Source organism: Dunckerocampus dactyliophorus, chromosome 7, assembly GCF_027744805.1.
Source record: "Dunckerocampus dactyliophorus isolate RoL2022-P2 chromosome 7, RoL_Ddac_1.1, whole genome shotgun sequence".
Classification (NCBI taxonomy): Eukaryota; Metazoa; Chordata; class Actinopteri; order Syngnathiformes; family Syngnathidae; genus Dunckerocampus; species Dunckerocampus dactyliophorus.
This window is the reverse complement of record NC_072825.1, coordinates 727,564-749,094: the sequence shown is the minus strand read 5'-3', so window position 1 is coordinate 749,094 and position 21,531 is coordinate 727,564. Positions and strand designations below refer to the sequence as shown.

General features: G+C 44.2%; 1 protein-coding gene across 2 annotated transcripts in view; it reads left to right on the top strand.

Moving 5' to 3' along the window:
* The window catches only part of slc9a1a (solute carrier family 9 member A1a), a 45,313-nt gene that overhangs the window by 19,445 nt on the left and 4,337 nt on the right, over positions 1-21,531 (top strand). The window contains exons 3-13 of one of the 2 annotated variants that reach the window (XM_054781507.1): positions 876-1,348; positions 1,421-1,671; positions 8,691-8,908; positions 11,345-11,547; positions 11,710-11,799; positions 13,600-13,670; positions 13,766-13,942; positions 15,512-15,638; positions 15,836-15,937; positions 17,211-17,292; positions 17,596-17,667. In XM_054781507.1, the coding sequence (XP_054637482.1) occupies positions 876-1,348; positions 1,421-1,671; positions 8,691-8,908; positions 11,345-11,547; positions 11,710-11,799; positions 13,600-13,670; positions 13,766-13,942; positions 15,512-15,638; positions 15,836-15,937; positions 17,211-17,292; positions 17,596-17,667 (1,866 nt within the window). The remainder of the gene's footprint in view (positions 1-875; positions 1,349-1,420; positions 1,672-8,690; positions 8,909-11,344; positions 11,548-11,709; positions 11,800-13,599; positions 13,671-13,765; positions 13,943-15,511; positions 15,639-15,835; positions 15,938-17,210; positions 17,293-17,595; positions 17,668-21,531) is intronic. The other variant, XM_054781508.1, reaches the window with a different exon arrangement.

The window sequence follows — 21,531 nt, the reverse complement described above, 5'->3', positions numbered from 1 at the left end:
CCTTTTCTTATTGTTGAGCCCTCATGTGAGCATGTAGCCTTTACCTGGTTCATGTTACAGTGTGTGTGTGTGTGTGTGTGTGTGTGTGTGTGTGTGTGTGTGTGTGTGTGTGTGTGTGTGCGCTTGTGACGGATGAGTTGGTACAGTACCAGCTGGAAATTTGCTGCAGCTATGTACAGTACACAACACCCAGGAGAGACTGTTCACTATGTTTGAAGTCTTCCTCTGTTCTGTCATCTTATTGCAAGGTGTGTGTGTGTGTGTGTGTGTGTGTGTGTGTGTGTGTGTGTGTGTGTGTGTGTGTGTGTGTGTGTGTGTGTGTTTGGCCTGTCTGCACTTGTGTTCTGCTGTGGTGCACATGAGTGATGGTGTTTTGGGGTGAGGTGTCAATGACTGTCCATGTCCGTATGGAATGTCTATATGAGTCCTGTCCTCAGTGTTGGGCTAAAGTGTACCAGTGTATCAGCGTATGTATCACAAGGAGCCATAAACACGCTCCTGTACCACCTCACGCTTCATTTTTGTTGAGTTAGCCTTAAGCAACGTTGCTGCTGCCAAGACGCAGATCCGCGAGACAAGCTCGGCAAGCGCCGAGCTACATCCGTGTGACGTAATCGCTGCTAACACACACACACACAATGCAGACGTCAAGTAAAAGGAGCTGCAGCCAGCTAAATATTCTTATTGGTTTCAGTTGACTGGCAGGGAGGGACTGAATGGTGCGGGGACGAGCGGTCGGACCGGCTGTCAAAACAAACAGAAGCTTACGTTTCAGGGAGCATTGCCAGCACTGCTGTGATATGTTCATGCTGCTGTGTCTCGTCAATGAGTTAAAAACCTGAAACAATCCTGAATGAATTCTCTGATCTTTTCAGGTTTCCACCTCGTTCCTCGCCTGCCAGGCATCGTGCCTGAAAGCTGCCTGCTGATCGTGGTGGGCCTTCTCGTCGGGGGGCTTATAAAAGTGGCCGGACGGGAGGTCCCGCCCGTGCTGGACTCCAACCTGTTCTTCTTCTGCCTTCTCCCGCCCATCATCCTGGATGCCGGCTACTTCCTGCCCATCCGCCCCTTCATGGAGAACCTGGGCACCATCCTCATGTTTGCCGTGGTGGGGACGCTGTGGAACTCCTTCTTCATCGGCGGCCTGCTGTACGCCGTGTGCCAGATCCAGCCCAACAATCCATCGGACCTGCACAAGCTGGAGCTCCTGCCTTGCCTGCTCTTTGGCTCCATCATCTCAGCTGTGGACCCTGTGGCCGTGCTGGCTGTCTTTGAGGAGATTCATATCAACGAACTGTTGCACATTCTGGTGTTTGGTGAATCGCTGCTCAACGATGCGGTCACTGTGGTGAGCAACCTGCGTTTTCTACTTGGTAGAAGACCTCACCAATGTAGCTCACTGGACGTTCTTCTCCTCTAGGTCTTGTACCACCTTTTCGAGGAGTACTCTGGTGTCGGCACGGTGACGGTGATGGACGGCGTGCTGGGCATCATCTCCTTCCTGGTGGTGGCGCTGGGCGGCGTCCTGGTGGGGGCCATCTACGGCATCCTGGCGGCCTTCACCTCACGCTTCACCTCCCACACGCGCGTCATCGAGCCGCTCTTCGTCTTCGTGTATAGCTACATGGCCTACCTGTCGGCTGAGATGTTCCACCTCTCAGGCATCATGGCGTGAGTTTCCCAACGTAGACCCTAGGACATCTACAATCAGCAGAATACGCACAAAATACAAAAACAACCCGTTTACACTTGCACGCACTTTGTTCCCGCAGTGGTATGCAATTTTTGCGTGCCAATGAGTACATTGGTCGCTAACAGCTGGGAAGTACATGTATGTGCAAACCGTGCCAGCGCACAAAGAATTTCCATGAACTAGTTGTGAATGCACCGTGAACGCACCGCAAGCACACCGCAGCCTGTGTGCAAGCAATGGGGCGGTGCGTAGCAAAGCGTGTCTCATTCACATGAATGGGTTAACTTTTCCATCACCTCTTGGAGCAATTCAGGGGGAATTTCCAAGTAATTCCTGCAGTCTCTTGGATGTTCCTTGTGTTAATAAGTGATCATAATGCCCAAAGCAACGTCTTCTAGTCAGCAATTCCCTCTCCCACACTGTGCATTTCTCTTATTTTTTTTTAGTTTGTTGCCTCCTTCCTGCTCTTGGCACGTTCCCTACCTGCAGCTGCGAGGAAATATAGAATATAGAAATATAGACTTACCTTTCTTTATTGCATGAGCTTAATAATAACCCCAAATAACCCCACGACTGCTTCACGGTTGCGGGAAGTGGAAGTGACAATGCGTACCCATGTCGTTGACTAGACATGAGCACTACATGACAAGGTGTAACTAAGTCCTGCTGGAGGGTGGTAAGTTTGTGCCAATAGGCACCATTTCGGTCACGAATTGGGTGCCAAGTGCGTGGTTTATGCGTAAACAGAACACAAATGGTGCGGAAAATAGTCTTCACGCTTTTCAGGTGTCTTCTTATTCTCCTTTCGGCTTTTCCCTTCAGGGGTCGCCACAGCAAATCAATTGCCTCCATCTAACCCTGTCTTCTGCATCCTCTTCTCTCACACCAACTACCTTCATGTCCTCTTTCACTACATCCATAAACTTCCTCTTTGGTCTTCCTCTAGGCCTCCTGCCTGGCAGTTCCAAACTCAGCATCCTTCTACCTATATACTCCCTATCTCTCCTCTGGACATGTCCAAACCATCTCAGTCTGGCCTCTCTGACTTTATCTCCAAAACCTTTAACGTGTGCTGTTCCTCTGATGTACTCATTCCTGATCCTATCCTTCCTGGTCACTCCCAGAGAGAACCTCAGCATCTTCATCTCTGCCACCTCCAGCTCTGTCTCCTGTCTTTTCCTCATGGACACTGTCTCTAAACCAAACAACATCGCTGGTCTAACCACAGTTTTGTACACCTTTCCTTTCATTTTAGCTGAAACTCTTCTATCACACATCACACCTGACACTTTTCTCCACCCGTGCCATCCTGCCTGTACACGCTTCTTCACCTCCCGCTTTTCAGGTGTGCCATAAATAAATGAATCAAAAAATGACACGTATTGCCACGGCAAATTGCGGGACAATGCGGAGGCAAAATGCAAGTGTAAACATTTGTCCATATATGGGCATGCTGTCAGAACTGCAACCAGCTCAGTGCTTAACATTGAGTATTTATACTTACATGCAGTATTGAATTACCCTACAAGCGTGCTCAGAGTCATCATTTTTAGTTACTCAAGGATGGAAGAAGAAGACCATGTACACCGACCGTCAGCTGAGCTTTCAGCCACCCAACAACTCACATTTATAGATAAACATCCTATGCAGGTTTTTACTATGACAGTGTTCCCCTACCGAGCTAACTACTTAGCCTCTCCAATTTACTTATTCTAAACTTAGGAAAGTGTTTCAAACTGAGTGGGGAAGAAGCACAAAGAAGCCAAAAACGTACCACTTCCACACGGAACGAGAGGATAACCTTTTTTCCCCCCCACTCAGTCTCAACCATTCAGATGTAACGATGGTCATGGTTGCGCCTGAAATGGAACAGGCTGAACCAGTCCAGTTGCTGATTGATTTAATGCCCTGAGAATAAATTGTCTTTCAACATTTTTTGACTAATAGTACGCCATAGTCAAGCACAAAATAGCTGTCGCAAAACAGCAAAAACACGATATAGTGAGGGAGCGATATTGGAAACGCGATGTAGTGAGATATGACTGTATTTACATCACGCTGTGTTAGCATGTTTGCTAAAGAAAAGCAACATGATCAAATAGCCCCTCTATCTGTAGCTGACTGACAGGTTGTTGGCAGAGCTCCAGGCTTTGTTTTAAGATTTGTGGCGAAGCCTGGTTTTGAATTGTTGGGCGTATACACGGGGCGGGCCAGTCTAGTTTAAGGCCCGGTCACACCGCCCGAACTTTGCTGTAGCGTCCCTGGAGTGGTGAAAAAAATTCATCACCGCTCGCAACCGCGCACCACCGTTTAATAGAAGTTGGCCCCCGTTAAGACAATGCCGTATGCGCTCGGCCACCGCTGTTGGTCCCTCCTACCGCTCTGAAAGTTTTGAGCTGCACAAAATATTGCCAGTGGTGAGGAGCGGGGAATATTCCGCTACGGCAAAGTTCATCACCGCTCCAACAACGCCCAGTCAAAGTTTGACGCGAGACGCAAGTTCGTGGACGCTTGGGTCCGCTACGCCAATGCAGAAATCTTGAACGCTGGACCACTGCTGCTTCGCCAGCTTTGCCCGGGCGGTGATTAAACGTTGCACAAACTTAGTTGGAGCGGCTGTAAGCGTTTTACGAGCGGATACAGGATTGCTGGAACGGTGTCAGGCGTTGAAACAGCGATGAGGCAGCGATCCATTGCAGTGATGAACTTTGGTTTGGCGTTGGCATGGAGGTGTCAGAGGGGGACCAGAATTTGGCTATAAATATGGGGATAAATGGACCAGGAGCCTATTTGGAATAACCGTTGAGTGCAGACCTCAGTTATATCGAATTTGCTCAAAGTTACAGTAAAACTTTACTACCATGGATGCTGAGAGACTTGTTATGATTGGTGCACTAGTCCAGCAGCAGAGTCAGAACCTCCACAGATTGCAACAAGCTGTTAAGAGAGAGAAGTGCTGTGTTTGCATAGTTACATATAATTATACTGTTACACGTTGACCAGTAGAGGGCCCTGTGGGACTGCGAATGGGACCAACAGTAGAGTGAGTGAGCGAGTGAGTGAGAGAAGAAAATAAGGAAGTTTGAGTTGTACAATGCAACCCGGCAGAGCTTGTGATTAAAGTTGTGAAGAGTTACTAGGGCTGCTTATTCTACACCACCCACAGAACAAGGAGAGACAGAGCTGATGGTGGAGCTGAGGAATGAGGATACACGAGCCCTCCAGCCCTTCATGAGGATGCACCAGCCCGCATGCGCAGAATGCTGCTCTATCGACGCTCGCGTCACTGCTAAACCAATGTTCGCTACCGCTAAACCAACACTAAAGCAACGCGGGCTTCTGCGGTGCAGCACTAGGACAACGCCCGTGTTTTCAATTTTTTTCCCATTTTGTGCGCGGTTACAAGCAGGGATGAATTTTTTTCACCGCTCCAGGAACGCTACAGCAAAGTTCGGGCTGTGTGACCGGGGCTTTAGGGCGGGTCAGAGGCGTTATGAAGTCTGTGCAGAAGGAGGTATGCAGCAGGTTCCTCGAGCTGCCGAGAGGGCGACTACAGTAGTACCGTATCTTCCAGACTATAAGTGGCTCGGGAGTATAAGTCGCACAAGCCAAAAAAGCACAATGAAGAGGAAAAAAAAACAACTATAAGTCGCATTTTTGGGGGGAAATTTATTTGATAAAATCAGAGACCGAGAAGAGACAGTTCATATCGAAAGGCAAGTTATAGTAATGACAATTGCTATAACCGCGGATGACAGCCGGCCATCCGGTCTGACGAATCCAACCACTTTTCGGGCTGTCCTCCTTAGACCTCCGACTGCCACACACACGGGCGCGTGTCCCGCGTTTTGGCTAATTAGCCGCCGCCCGACTGGTGCAAGACTGCTATCACTCTCACAAGGACAGGTGCCACATGGCAGACATGCTTGTTTTGGCTTTGTGAAGGGAAAGTGGGTGGGAGACTGTGGCTATAGGCTGGATGCTGCAATGGGGGCGGAGTTGATCGGCCAATGGAGATCGGTGCCTGCTCGATCGGAGCACCCCTAGCAGACATTTATTGTTTTTGTTGAAAAAAATGTCCTTTTAAGGAGAAGTGCACAGCATCCAAAAGTTAAAAAGTGGAGCAGCACTTAAGAGAAGGATGTGGTGCAAAGACCACATGCCACTATCATGAAGATATTCAGGCTCTAAGGGTGACAGTTACCCTCCTCGACTTCCACAATGCTTATGCAAGCACGTGACATCGTTGCGGCCTCTTTCGTGTCTGCGAACCACTTCCCTGTTCCATTCTACGGCAACGCAGCGCCTCTCTGTCAAAAGCAGGGAGCCAAAAATAAATGAAGTGCATCAAAGGTTCCCCCCCATTAAGCCTTTGCAGCTGCTCGGCATCCTGCCTCGGCGTTAATACTCGGGGAGGCTTAGCTGGGAAAGGAAGCGGGGAATGTACACTGATAAGTTGTTGCAGGTCAACAACAGATGAAGCAAAGTGACGAGTCCTGTTTCTGATGTGCTGGGAACAATCGCCCTTGAAGCCAAGCATCAGTCGGCCCTGATGCAAAGTGTATATCATCACCTCCTGTCTGCCTGCTCACTGAATCCTCAGGTCTGAGCTGGACAGCAAATCGATAGGAGCACAGCGCCCACTAACCACACCTCAGGAGAGCGTTAAGAAACCCATAAATTCAGTGTCAGTTGAAGGGACTCATTTATTGCACTTTAGCAATTTACAGTATATACCATGCTCGGTTGAGTTACGGCCCAGATGGACTTGCTGGATTCCAGCAAGGTCACACGACGTGCATGAGGGGCGATCAAGACAGAGGTCTGATCTGGTGAGAGATGCTCAGAAACAGCTGGGCTATTTGACAGAAATCAGAGAGGACGTTAGGGGCTCCGTGCATGTGCCGGCCACAGCATTAGGGACACCCGCACAGGAGGACCCAATACAAGAACTGCAGAGAACTCTTCATTATGGTGCTTGTCGCTAGCAGTGGTGTAACCCTCCACTGCCGTTGTTTTCCAGCTGAAAGAGCTGAAATATGACAATAAGCTATTGTGTCCTTTTGACATGTACACATACAATGTAACATTAACTCATTCAATCCCAGACATTTTTCAGTAGCGAACATTTTTTGACCAATCTTTCAAGGCACACAGAATATTGTGTTGTATGGAACCTACCAAAACAAAGACTAGACTCCCGTCTTTCATCAGAAAAATAAGTTAGTTTCTACCTTTTTGCGTTCTTTAGTGATCAGCAGTAGAACAGAGGTATGTTTCAGGAAAATATCAGTTCCCGACTAAAAAAGGGAGAAAAGATACATTTCAAGCATAACTTTCACTTTGACACAAATATTTTTTGCTTTTGTGACAGCTCACATATCTAAACAACTATACCAACATAAACAACACAAAAAACATCAAAATAACAATTTATTTGCAAATATAACACCAACTATTTACAATTTTCACATTTGGAACTAACCCGTGTGTGCGTGTGTGTGTGTTAATATTTCCCTCCAGTGCGTAACCTTCTGCACGCTACACTCCCCCACAAGTTTCAAGTTTATTAGCCATATCAACACTATGGGTATACAGTTGCTAGGAATGTATTTGGTGTGCTCGCAGTTGACAATACAATCACGACAATACAACTCAAGAGACAAAACTAAGGAGGGGTCAAAAACAGCACATAGAAGACAGGAATAACAGTGTACGAACATTAAAAAAGTGCAGTGGTAAAGAGCATGGTTGCTGGAGTAACAGCTTGCAAAATAGGCAGAAGAGGTAGCAGGTCGGTGGTGGAGTCCAGTAAGTGTTAGCGCATATTCAAGTGGCGGATGGCTTGTGGGTAGGTGCTGTCCCTAGAACGTGTGGTTTTGCATGTGATGCTCCGGTACCTTCTACCTGATGGTAGCAGTGTGAATAGATGGTGTGCTGGGTGAGTGGGGTCGGAGGTGATGTTCTTGCCTTTCCTGGCAATTCTGGTGTTGTAGTGTGAGGCTAATGTGGGAAGATTGTGGCCAATGATTTTAGAGGCCCTGCTTACCACCCTCTCCACCACGCTATCTCACGTCGGGCATGTCAACACATGGAAAAGATGCTCTTATCAAACACACTTCTGCCACCTTGTGGCCGTTTTTATGTCTTAAAACTGCTTGAAAAGTGCCCTCTTCTATTGTGCACTTGCGTCATCACCTCTTTTTGTCCCTTGTACAGAAAAACATCAACAACATATGAATACGTGTTTGGGAGCGAGCGTTCGGGTTTAAAAAAAAAAAGTATAACTTCATCTTTGGTATTGAATGGGTAGGGGTGTCACGAGGCGAGCTGATGAATGAGATTGGGTCTACGAGAACGAGACGGGATTTTAAGAGATAAGTACAATGAAAAAAAAAATTGACAATATATTGCAGTCTACTAATTTCTACTATGTTACACTCTTCTGCACTCTGTGTGCATGCTAGCCGCCCCGCCTCCACCCACCGAGACAAAGACTGTATGACTATCGGCCTGCATCGAAAATATCCAATAGTGGCTCTCCGATACTAGCAGTCGATTCCAGATTCCGCCCCAGCTGCTGGATAGAGCCCACGTGATGGCAACAACGGCGTGTGCTGATGTGTTAAGCATGGAGGCCAAGGTCCGAAAGAGACGTTGCAGTCGTGGTGGCACAGAACTGGGGAAATGTAATGTTAGCATTTTAGCGTCACACGGCTGTGCTAGTGTTGCTCACGGTTGTGCCCTCGCGCTCCACTCCTTAATGTTACCACGTTGTGTGTGTGATGGATGGCATCCATTAACTTGCACAAGTCCCTCCTGGAGGTGCACACCCTGCCTAGCTCACATAGCTCATTAGCATTAAAGCTACACACACACACACACACCATTCCAGCATCAAAGCTAACAGACTTCCAATACACTATTGTGTAGCCGTGATACGTATTAAACCTAGTTTGAAAATACTCTGGTGTGATACTGAGCCTTCTCCCCTCAGGTTGATAGCGTGCGGGGCGGTGATGCGACCGTACGTGGAGGCCAACATATCCCACAAGTCGCACACCACCATCAAGTACTTCCTGAAGATGTGGAGCAGCGTGAGCGAGACACTGATCTTCATCTTCCTCGGCGTGGCCACGGTGGATGGCAAGCACAACTGGAACTGGACCTTTGTCACCGTCACCATCATCCTGTGCCTGGTGGCGCGGGTCATAGGTCAGTCCACCCCCACGCTCTTCTCATATGTTTTTTGGTTGCATGAAGACCAGGAGAGCCAGAAGGTGTTGTTAGCATTTAGCTCCAGGACCCATCGCTAACCATCAGGAGTGTCCATTTTTTTTCAGCGAGTGAGACAATGAGTCGCCAATAGGCCTCATTGCACAACACAAGTCTCAATGTGTGACAGGAAGCGTTGCCCAGCTGTCTCACTTCCCTTTGTGAAAGATCGGAGGGCTTTGCCGTAGAGGCGGAGTGTGAAAGCGTGATGAGGCGTGTTGCATCATGTGTCATTACATGGTGGCCGCTTTTCATTCTCCTAGATTCTGATGGAAATACTCATTAGGAGCGGGAGGAAATACCCTCATTTCCGGACTATAGAGTGTACCGGCATGTAAGCCGCACCCGCTAAATTGAAAGAGAAAAAAAGATATGTACTGTGTTCCCAAAATAGTGAGCAATAAGTGAAATCCGCGAAGTAGCCAACTATATTTTTGTACAATGAGTAAGTATGTTCTAAACCCCTCTCCATACACTTTCTACTTTATCCTAGGACAAGCAATAACATTTTATCACATTTCTGTCTCCAACACCAGGGACCTTAGTCTCAACAAGGTTGGGGACCACTGGTCTACAGCCAATCACAACGCAGAACACAATGGGCGGGTTCTCCTTTAGCCAATCAGGACTGTTGTGGCTGTATACAGTATGTACTGAGAGGAAATGGACATGTCTTCAACTCTCACATGAGTATAAACCCCCCTCTACTGGTAGCAGTAGTAAATACAATAACATGCATGCAACAGAGTACCGCTAGCTCACGCTAATGGGCTTCACACATGGGAGGCGACAAACAAAAACAATGAGCGAAATTTATCGCCATCACATACGAAACCATGCACTTTCACACGCACAAATTATGTGTGTCGCTTGGCCGGACGGTGACACGGGATAATTGGCCTATTGGGCAGGTTCTATTTGAAAATGAATGGAGTGGAGGCGATGTCGCCTCCCGTGTGTGGCGCCCATAATACACCACAATGCACGTTCATACGCTGTTAGAAAAAAGATGTGCAAAATTGCACTTTAAGAAATCCGCAAAAGAGCGACTCCGCGAAAGGTGAGCCGCTATGTAGCGAGGGAACACTGTACATATATAGGTCGCACCTGCCGCAACGGGGGATATTTAGTACACTGTAAGATTTTTTTTTAACTTTGATTAAACGAGTGCTGAACAGTGCATGTAACATGACTTGTTAAACAGTGCATGTAACATGACTTGTTAAACAGTGCGTGTAACATGACTTGTTAAACAGTGCGTGTAACGTGACTAGTTAAACAGTGCGTGTAACGTGACTAGTTAAACAGTGTGTGTAACGTGACTAGTTAAACTGTGTGTGTAACGTGACTAGTTAAACTGTGTGTATAATGTGACTAGTTAAACAGTGCGTGTAACATGACTAGTTAAACAGTGTGTGTAATGTGACTAGTTAAACAGTGTGTGTAATCGAGGGAAAGGCTTCTTGAGACGTCATCTGTACTGTACTGTGTCGAACCTTCGAAGGTGTACGACACCTTCTTCACAGAAGTACAGATGACGTCTCAAGAAGCCTTTCCCTCGATGGACAACTCCTGTACGACTGAGAGCCTACACAGACGCAGTGTGTGTAATGTGACTAGTTAAACAGTGCGTGTAATATGGCTGGTTAAACTAGTTAAACAGTGCGTGTAATGTGACTAGTTAAACAGTGCGTGTTATGTGACTGGTTAAACAGTGCGTGTAATATGGCTGGTTAAACAGTGCGTGTAATATGGCTGGTTAAACTAGTTAAACAGTGCGTGTAATGTGACTGGTTAAACAGTGCGTGTAATATGGCTGGTTAAACTAGTTAAACAGTGCGTGTAATGTGACTAGTTAAACAGTGCGTGTTATGTGACTGGTTAAACAGTGCGTGTAATATGGCTGGTTAAACAGTGTCTTGGAAGGTCGTAAACAGGTTTTCTTTGTCTTAAATGTCTTATTTTTATAATTTACTTATAAACAATTTCTAAATAATGAATCCCACTTGTTGGAAAGTCCCCTCTGGTCTCAAGCGTAATAAAGAAGGCATAACTGTATATTCTTTGACACTGCATAGTACCTTGCGGGTACTAGGAGTAGTAGCAGGTTTTGCCAGTGGAGTCCCAAGCATGCGGAGGTGATAGGGATGACGAGCTCATGAGTGAAATGACAATAAAAAAACACACATGCTAATGTTGGCTTATTCTGTTTGCTGAACGCCTTAGCTGCGGACTCTGCGGTGTCATCCTCCACCATCTCGTCTCCAGTCTGCTGCAAGGCTCCGCTGTCTTGCTGCCCTCAGTCTCCTCTTGGATAAAATGTGTTTTTGCAGTTTTCTTGTGCTCAAGTTTTGTTTTGTCTGACTGTTGTCTCAGGCGTGGTGGGCCTGACGTACATCATCAACAAGTTCCGCATTGTCAAGCTGACCACCAAGGACCAGTTCATCGTGGCCTACGGCGGCCTGCGAGGCGCCATCGCCTTCTCGCTCGGCTTCCTGCTGGAAAAGGAACACTTCCCCTTGAGGAACATGTTCCTCACCGCCATCATCACCGTCATCTTCTTCACCGTCTTTGTGCAGGTAGGAATGAAGCGAGTTCTGCTGTGAGGACGGGAGAGCAGCTGGAAGAACATCTGTGACTTTGCTTTCCTTGGATGCTTTTGAGCTGGAGGACAAGCATGTTTGTGGATGATGATGATGATGATGTAATTGCTGCAAGGCGCTTTTGGGTCCTTCCTGCAGGGCATGACCATCAAGCCTCTGGTGGACCTGCTTGCCGTGAAGAAGAAGCAAGAGGCCAAGCGCTCCATTAATGAGGAGATCCACACCCAGGTGTGTTTGTTTGCTTTATAATTGCATTCTATGTCTTTTTAAATGTAGAATCCCTCCAGCACAAACATGCATGTTATGTTCATTATATACAGTAGTGTAAATCAGGGGTGTCCACACTGCAGCCCAGGGGCCTTTTGCCGCCCGAGCCTGTTTTTTGGGGGGAAAAAAACAGGTACAATTTGACGAGAATAAAGTCAAAATATTAAGAGGGAAAAGTTGTTTTCTAAGGAGAAGAAAAGGTGCAATTTTACAAGAATAAACTTGTAATACGAGAAAAATCATGTCATTTTTTGTAGCATGTTAACGAAAAAATACATTTTAAAGACGTAATATTACATTAAACAGACAAAAATAAATACAGTTGTCATTTTTGGAAAATGAGGTTAGGGAAGAAATGATAATATGACAGGAAATAAGTCATAATGTTACGAAAAGAAAATGTACGAAGATTATTTAAGAAGAAAGTTGAAATATTTGGAAAAATTGAGTTGAACTGTGAAAGATACATTTAAAAAATATATTTTCTTAAAAGCCATAAGTGTATGAAAAACAGTAATGTCTGACTTTTGAAAAATTAAGTTGGAGAAAAAGTTATAATATTACAAAAAGAAAATTTATGAAGATTTTATGTGTAAATAAAGTTGAAATATTAAAGAAAATTAGGTTGGGGAAGAAGTTTTTACAGGAAAAAGGCATAATATTATGAAAATAAAATGTAAAACAAGTTGAAATATTTGGAAAATTTAAATTGATTTGAAATATAAAATTAAAAAAGCAAAGTCATAATATTATGAGAAACAGTTTCTTATTTTTGACAAGTTGGAGAAAAAAAATTATATTAGGAGAATAAAGTCAAAATGATAATGAGAATACAGGCGTAATATTAGGAAAAGAGAATGCATGGAGATTATTTATAACAAAAGTTGAAATAACAAAGCAATCATGGAAAACAAATGTCATTTTACTTGCATAGAGTTGAAATATTAAAGAATAAATGTTTTTTTAAAGTCATACTATGAGAATAAAGCCAAAATATTATAAGAATAAAGTAAGAATATTACCAAAAGAAAATGTATGAAGTTTATTTCTAAGTAAATGTGAAATATGTATAAAATGAGGAAAGCAAGAGTGAAGTTGCTGTTAAAAATAGGCTTCATCACGTACTGTACTCTATGCGACAAAGCTGAGGTGCACTTTCTTCCTGATAACTTCTTAGCATCTTTTATATACAAAATATCAATGTGGAAAAGTTGCATCCCTTCATGTTGCACCATGTGGCCCTCGCTGGAGGAAAACGTTTGGACCCCCTGGTTTAACCAGTCCGTAGGTGTGATCGACATGTGACTGTGACTGATTGTTGATGTGTGACCTGTGATTGGCTGGCCAGCAGTCCAAGGTGTGACCCACCTCTCGCCCTCAAAGGCAGCTGGGATAGGCTCCAGCTTGACCCTAATGAGGGGAAACAAACAAAATGATCAGTGTAGAAAATAGATAGATGGACCTCAGCTTCCCCCTACTGGCCCTTTGGTGGTACTTCTAGTACACATTTGTGAGAGAGAGGTCTCTCCTTGGCTTGTGACCGTCATTAAGCAATGTGTTACCATAGCGACCGCCTGTTATCTGCAGCCTTTGTCAGCTGACGGCAGGGCAGCAGGCGTGCGTGTTGTGAGTCAGTGGTCAGGCGCTTTATAAAGCATACAGAGTCAACACACTCCTGTTAATATTTGCCTCGCCTTGTCAGTTCATTCTTTTGTGGATGAGAAGGCAATAAAGAACATTCTCCCCCCCTCCCACACCCAGTTCCTTGACCACCTCCTGACTGGCATTGAGGACATCTGTGGGCATTACGGGCATCACCACTGGAAGGACAAGTACGCGTTCCACGTGTTTGATATGCATGACAAGCTATCATCACATTACGTCGTACTTAAAGCCGCACCTCTTTCACCCCACCCCCCACCCCCAGACTGAACCGCTTCAACAAAAAGTACGTGAAGAAGTGCCTGATCGCCGGCGAGCGCTCCAAGGAGCCGCAGCTCATCGCCTTCTACCACAAGCTGGAGTTCAAGCACGCCATCGAGCTGGTGGAGAGCGGAGGCGGAGTCAAGCTGCCATCGGCCGTGCCCTCCACCGTTTCCATGCAGTGAGTGCAAAGACGTGTTTTATGGTGGCAGGGACAGTCATGGCATCATTTGCTTAGGAAACGTTGAAATAGAAATGATCTGTTCCATGGTGAAACTGTGCCATTAAAAGAACTAAAACAAACTTTATTAACACTTGAACTGTCCTCCAAGTGTACAAATAAGTTGACCTCTGTTAAAAACACTAAAATACTCCACATTCTTTTGGACAATGTTGACGAGGAAGCTATGAATGATGTACTTCACAAAAAAGTGTGAAATGACTGTAAATATGTCTCATATTTGAGATTCCTCAAAGTAGCCACCCTTTGCTTTTATGATAGCCTTGGTGTTCTCTCCATGAGCTTCATGAGGTACCTGGAGTCACCTGAAATGGCTTTCACTTCACAGGTGTGCCTTGTCAGGGTTGCTTAGTGCAATTTCTGTCCTTCTTAATGGGGGGGGTAGGACCATCAGTTGTGTTGTGTGTCCAAGCTTTTGGCCTGTACTGTATTTCAAGAAAAACCTTAATTATTCATGTCAACACCATTCTTTCCTCTTTTTTCCCAGTTTTTGCTGTTGTGGGTTTTTTTTGCATTTTCCTAATATTTCTTCTCAAATAATATTTGTTTTGTTCTCATAATATTATTTTATTTCCATAATGTTAGAGCTTTTTCCCCAGCCTCATTTTCCAAAAATGAGTACTCTGTTATTTTTTTTTTCCATATTATAACTTTTAAAATATATATATTTATTTTTTTCCCTTTTAGAATACCACTTCTTTCTCTTAATATTTTCACTTTATTCTCATAATATTGTTGTTTTCATTTGTGCTGGGTTTTTTTGGTTTGTTTTTTTTCCCAACTATTTCAACTTTTTTCTTGGAAAATTTGGACTTTATTCCCATAAAATATTATAACTTTATTTCCAGAATATTATAATTTTATTTCCATGACATTATAACTTTTTCTGCAACATAATTTTCCAAAAATGACAACTTTATTTACTTTTGTTTGTTTTGCATCATATTACAACTTTTTTTAAAAATAAAAATAGCAATATTAATAGCAATACGTTTTTTGTATTTTCCAAATATTTGGCCGTTCTTCTTAAATACTATTCATACATTTTCGTCTTGTAATATTATGACTTTATTCCCATAATATTGTAACTTTTTCCCCAGACTAATTTTAAAAAAATGACAAATATATTTTGTTTGCTTTTTCATACTATGACTTTAAAATGTTTAAAATACAATGATACTTTTCTCTTTTCATATTTTGACTTTCTTTTTTTTCCATTTCTGTTGTTTCATTTTTTAATTTACCAACTATTTCAACTTCTTGGAAAATTTGGGGTCGTGGTGGAAAATTTGGCCTATATTTCCACAATATTATAACTTTTTCCCCAACTTTATTGACAACTTTATTTTGTTTTGCTTTGCATGATAATACAACTTTTAAAAATGTTATATTTTTTCTTGAATGTTTCAACTCTGCGCTACTCAAATGGTGTCATCTTTCCTCAAGTTTATTGTCATGAAATTGCAACATTTTTCGGTACTCTGGTTTATCTTGTTCTGCACCCTTTAGAAACATCCAGCCCAAGAAGCCACCCCCTGCCAAACCCCTAGAGCGGGCCCTGCCTCAGCTGTCCAAGAGCCGAGAGGAGGAGATCCGGAAAATCCTCAGGAGCAACCTTCAGAGGACACGGCAGCGGGTGACACACACACACACACACACACACACTCGCTGCAGTAATAAGACTGATTGTTGTGCTTATTGGCTCTTTATCGCCCCAAAGACTGAAGATTCCTGCAGGCTGTAATTACACAAAGCGCTTAGCAGCACAATGTTGTTTTTTAAGACCTCAGCAGCCACTAAATTGCCTTCATTCCTCCCTTTTGCCGCTGGCAGCTGCGCTCCTACAACCGGCACACCCTGGTGGCCGACCCGTACGAGGACAACTTTGGCGACTTCCTCCTCAAGAAGGAAAAGATGATCGCGTTGGAGAAGAAGGTACGGAAGCCATCAGATGTTCCCTCTTTAACGAAGGTGGACTCTTCTTTTAGTGAGCACCTTCATTCACCTGCTCAGCAATGTTTATTCATCATTAAGGGCGACCATAATTATTGGTCTGATATGAGGCATCATGATGTCATTACGACAAATCCGATAACACAAAAAAATAGCTCCGAAATGAGGCAAGGTTACCCGTACTGTGGTGTGTGTTACTCGGCTAAAGTGAGCAAATCAAGCGCTCCTTTTTTGTGACCTCCTCACCTCCTCCCCTGAGCTAAAAGATAAACAATCATGGCGTCGACCGCGTGGGACGTTTTTTATTTGCACCGGATGTTCTGCAAACATTTCACCAGGAGGAACAAAAACGTCAACGTCATCCAGGCCACCTGAAACGCCAGCATCGCTACGACTGTGTTTTAAAAGCCTACGAAAACGCCACAAAGCTAACAGCACTGGACCACCAGGCCTTTACCATCGTTGAAGATACTGGCTATTAAACCACTTTGAGCCCTGGTCAGGGGTGTAGTTAGTCATTTTGGGGGCCCCATGGCAAACCCAGTCATTGGGGCTCTCCACATCTTTGTACTGCGCTGACAATTTATTTACTAACAAGTGTTAATATGACAACATTCTCCAATGTCCTGAGCTAGATAAAGTCCTTAAAGTCCTCCTGGGGGGTTATTATTACCAAACAAGTCAATCATCTCAGCGCTTTTACTGGCATTTATGAGAAAAGCAGCATTTAATATAATTTACCGCTGTGTCACTCTACAACTACTGCATTCTCCTCGGCAGACGCTGGCAGCAGCGCTTGTGTGTCTACCTTTGTTGTGAAAAAGGTTGACGCCTTTTGGCAGCTTTGACAAAAACTGTTCTTTTTTCCTCTCGCCTTCTCCCCTTCTTGGCCCCACTAGCGTAGCTCCGCTTCATTTTTCTCCAAACCGCGCCAACATGTTTGTTTTTGCTGCCGTCTTCCTGAAATAGTGTGTGCATTACATGAGAAGTGGGGGGGGGCGGTCCAAATTACACCTGAAACAATAATACTTTGTACTGGAAATCTCGGTGCCCTAGGCAATGTTTGCCTAACGGCAAGTCCGCCCCCGGCCACGGTCTGTACTTCCGAGCAAAATGTGACTTGGTGGCCACACTCCTGCATACACTGTCAAGTTGTCAGCATCAGTTTGGGGGTAAAAAGTATTTTGTGTCTCTCGTATACATGCTGTAATAAGATGGAGAAGTTTATAATCTGCTATTGTGTCTTCTATCGCAGCTACATGACATGAATAACTACCTGACCGTGCCTGCTCCTCTCCCCGACTCGCCCACCATGTGCAGAGCCAGACTGGCCTCAGGTAAACACTTCCGTCTCTGCCTCAATGCCTCAACGCCTCAACGCACAGTGCAAGCGCTTCTTTTTACTGCCGTGTGCAAAAATGGGAGGAGGGAATGCAGGAAGTCATCACACACACCTTCTGTTGGTTTCTTCGTAGCCGTAATAATGATGATTATAATAATAATAATAACAATAGTCCCCACCACCGCTGCCACATTACTAGTATATTCCACAGCAAGATATCCTCCCCCCACCCCCAACCGTTGGAAATATGTTTGCACGTGGCGGCCGGCATGTAAACCCGAGTGTGGTCTCATTTTAGGCAGACAAAGTGATTTCAAACCTGCTCAGAAGCAGCAGCAGCAGCAGCAGAAAGGAGATACAATCTGTCCAGGTATGTGGTCAGAGGACAGACCATAACCCCACCCCCCCAACTAGTCTCCATATCCACAGCACTAACATGCATGACGTGCTCCTCCTTATACCGTCATGGAATACTCACAGGTCATCTTTGTCAAGGTCAGACAGCGTGTGCAGCCGCGCTTGACTCTGTGTGTGTGTGTGTGTGTGTGTGTGTGTGTGTGTGTGTGTGTGTGTGTGTGTGTGCGCACGCGTACGCGTGTGTGTGCTTGTGCGTAACATGTTGGTACAACCGTGTGTACCTTCCCAAGTGCACGTGTATTTTTACAAACACAAATGAGTTTCTTGTTTGTAAGCAGCGTAGTGGCGTTAACGCTAACCCTGTGTAACCTGCCTGTCCCGTGCACATCAGCAACAGGTGGCGCTACAACTGGGTATAGGTCTTTGGGATCGGGTGTTGGGGTTTATATAAACATGAATACGTCTTTGGTATTTAATGAGTTCGTGTAAGATATTTCTTTTGAAACTCTTATTTTGTTTACACAATTCGACAGGATGTGGCAAACAGCACTCTTATTTTGAAGGCTGGAAGCGTGTTGTGTGTGTGTTGAGAATGTGAGTTTACAGTTAAGACATGGTGAGTGTGGTCTTTTTCAGTCTGAACCTGCACAAAGTCATCGAGCAGAGTAAAACACTGGCTTAGCTTACATTAAAGTGGTAAAACCCATCAAGGTGTGAACGCACTCACGTCTCACACACACACACACACACACACAGCTGCTAAACTAAGCTAACCCGGCTAGCTTCCATTCACACTCCGTAAGAGGAGTTCTTTTGCCAACTTTCACTATTTTTACATGTTTGGTTCGGGAGGGGGCAGGTTAGTGTTTGTGATGATGATAGTGTTTTTTTTGTTTGTTTCTTTTAAATGTTCCAAATATTTCAACCTTCTTCTTAAACAATCTTAATTTTCTTATTGTCATATTATGACTTTCGCCCCACAATATTTTTATTATTCCCTTTAATATTATGACTTTATTCGCATAATATTGTGATTTTATTCCCATATTATGGCTTTGTTCCCAGAATACTTTGACTGCATTCCCATAATATTTTCAGTATTACCATAATATTATGATTTTATTCCCATAACATTATTATTTTATTCCCATAATATTATGACTTTATTCCCATACTATTGGCTTTCTTCCCATAATATTTTTATTATTCCCATAATATTGTGATTTTATTCCCATAATATTATGACTTTATTCCCGTAATATTGTGACTTTATTCCATAATTATTCCCAAAATATTATGGTTTTCTTCCCAGAATTATTCCCATAATATTATGGCTTTATTTTTTATAATATTGTGACTTTATTCCCATAATATTGTGATTTTATTCCCATAATTATTCCCATAATATTACTTTATTCCCATAATATTGTGACTTTATTCCATAATTATTCCCACACTATTTAGGATTTTATTTCCAGAATTATTCCCGTACTATTATGACTTTCTTTCTTATAATATTTTTATTATTCCCACAATATTATGACTTTTTTTCCCCATAATGTTAAGATTTTCAAATTTTCCAAAAATGACAACTTCATTTTTTTGTTCCTTTGCTTTAAAACACTGTTCAAAAATAAAGGGGAACACTCAATTGACACTCAGCCAAAAGTGTTGTGCCGTTATTCAAATTGTCCACTGAGGAAGCAACACAGATTTGCAATAATTTTGACAATCTGTTGAGCAAATGGAACAGACAACAGCTGTGTGTTTTTCCACTTCAGTTTTGAGCGTGACTCCAAACCCAGACCTCCATGGGTTAATACATTTCATTTCAGTTGATCATTTTTGTGTGATTTTGTTGCCAGCACATTCAACTATGTAAAGACAAAAGTATTTAATAAGAATATTTCATGAATTCAGATCTAGGATGTCTTATTTTAGTGTTCTCTTTATTTTTGAGCAGTGTATTTCAGCTCTATGCTACTAAAATGACATAATTTGTCCTCATAACACTACTAGTTTACTCTCGTAAAATTGCAACTTTTGTTCTCGTTATGACTTTTTTTCTCGTAATATTTTGATTTTATTCACAGAAAATTGCAGCTGTTCTTTCCATTTCTGCTGGGGCTTTTCTTCAAATGTTTGTTACAAATTTATTTGTGGTTTTGTTAGTAAAATTACTGCTAATTTTGTTCAATTTTTGCTGTTATTGGTTTGGGTGTTTCCATAGTTTTCTTGTAGACCGGGGTGGTGGTCCCCCTTTTTAAGAAGGGGGACTGGAGGGTATGTTCCACATATCGTGGAATCATACTTCTCAGCCTTCCTGGTAAGGTCTGTTCAGGGGTTCTGGAGAGGAGGATCCGCCCGATAGTTGAATCTCGGATTCAGGAGGAGCAGTGTGGTTTTGGTCCTGGTGGTGGGACTGAGGACCACCTGTACACGCTCAGCAGGGTCCTTGAGGGTCCATGGGAGTTTGCCCAACCAGTCCACATGTGTTTTGTGGACTTGGAGAAGGCATTGGACCGTGTTCCTCCAGGGATTCTGTGGGGAGTACTCTGGGAGTATGGGGTACCAGACCACCTAATTCAGGCGGTTCATTCCTTGTATGACCGCTGTCAGAGTTTGGTTCGCATTGCCGGCAATAAGTCGGGTTGGACTCCGCCAGGGCTGCCCTTTGTCACCCATTCTGTTCATTATTTTTATGGACAGAATTTGTAGGCGCAGCCAGGACGTTGAGGGGTTCCGGTTTGGTGGCTGCAGGATTGGGTCTCTGCTTTTTGCAGATGATGTGGTCCTGCTGGCTTCATCCAGCTGTGACCTTCGACTCTCACCGGGCTGAGAATCAGCAGCTCCAAGTCCGAGTCCATGGTTCATCTCCAGGTCGGGGATGAGATCCTGCCCCAAGTGGAGGAGTTGAAGTACCTCGGGGTCTTGTTCACGAGTGAGGGAAGAATGGAACACAAGATCAACAGGCAGATTGGTGCGGTGTCTACAGTGATGCGGACTCTGCATGGGTCCGTTGTGGTGAAGAGGGAGCTGAGCCGAAAGGAAAAGCTCTCAATTTAGTGGTGGATCAACGTTCCTACCCTCACCCATGGTCATGACCGAAAGGACAAGATGGCGGGTACAAGCGGCCCAAATGAGTTTTCTCCGTAGGGTAGCTGGGCTCTCCCTTACAGATAAGGTGAGAAGCTCTGTCATCCGGGAGAACCTCAGAGTAGAAGCACTGCTCCTCCGCATGTAGAGGAGCCAGATGAGGTGGTTCGGGCATCTGGTCAGGACGCCTCCCTGGGGAGGAGTTCAGGGCACGTCGGACCAGTAGGAGGCCTCGGGGAAGACCCAGGACATGTTGGAGATGCTATGTCTCTCAACTGGCATGGGAACGCCTCAGAATCCACCGGGAGGAGCTGGATGAAGTAGCCGGGGAGAGGAAAGTCTGGGCTTCCCTGCCCCCGTGACAACCCCCACCTCGGATAAGTGGAAGAAAATGGCTGGATTGATGGATGGATGGATGGAGTTCTTGTTAAATGATATTTTTAGAATGGGCTGATTTTGAAAACAAAAGCTCATTGATCTGGAAATAGAGTTCAGAATATTTCTATTTTTATTTCATGTATTTTTCATGTATTTTCTTAATTCATAAAAAGAAAGCAAAAGAATTAAAGCAAATAGTCACAATACAATATAAAAGAAATAAAGAAACCATCTGAAAATATACACATGTATTTTTGTAAAATGTTTTATAGTTTTTTTTAATTGAACGAAATGTGGCATGTCATACTTGCCATCCTCAAATATCAAATACCACAGCATGAGAAAGTAGCATGTGGCCATGATATGTGCCCCCTCCCCCATCTCCAAGTGTATTTACTGATGC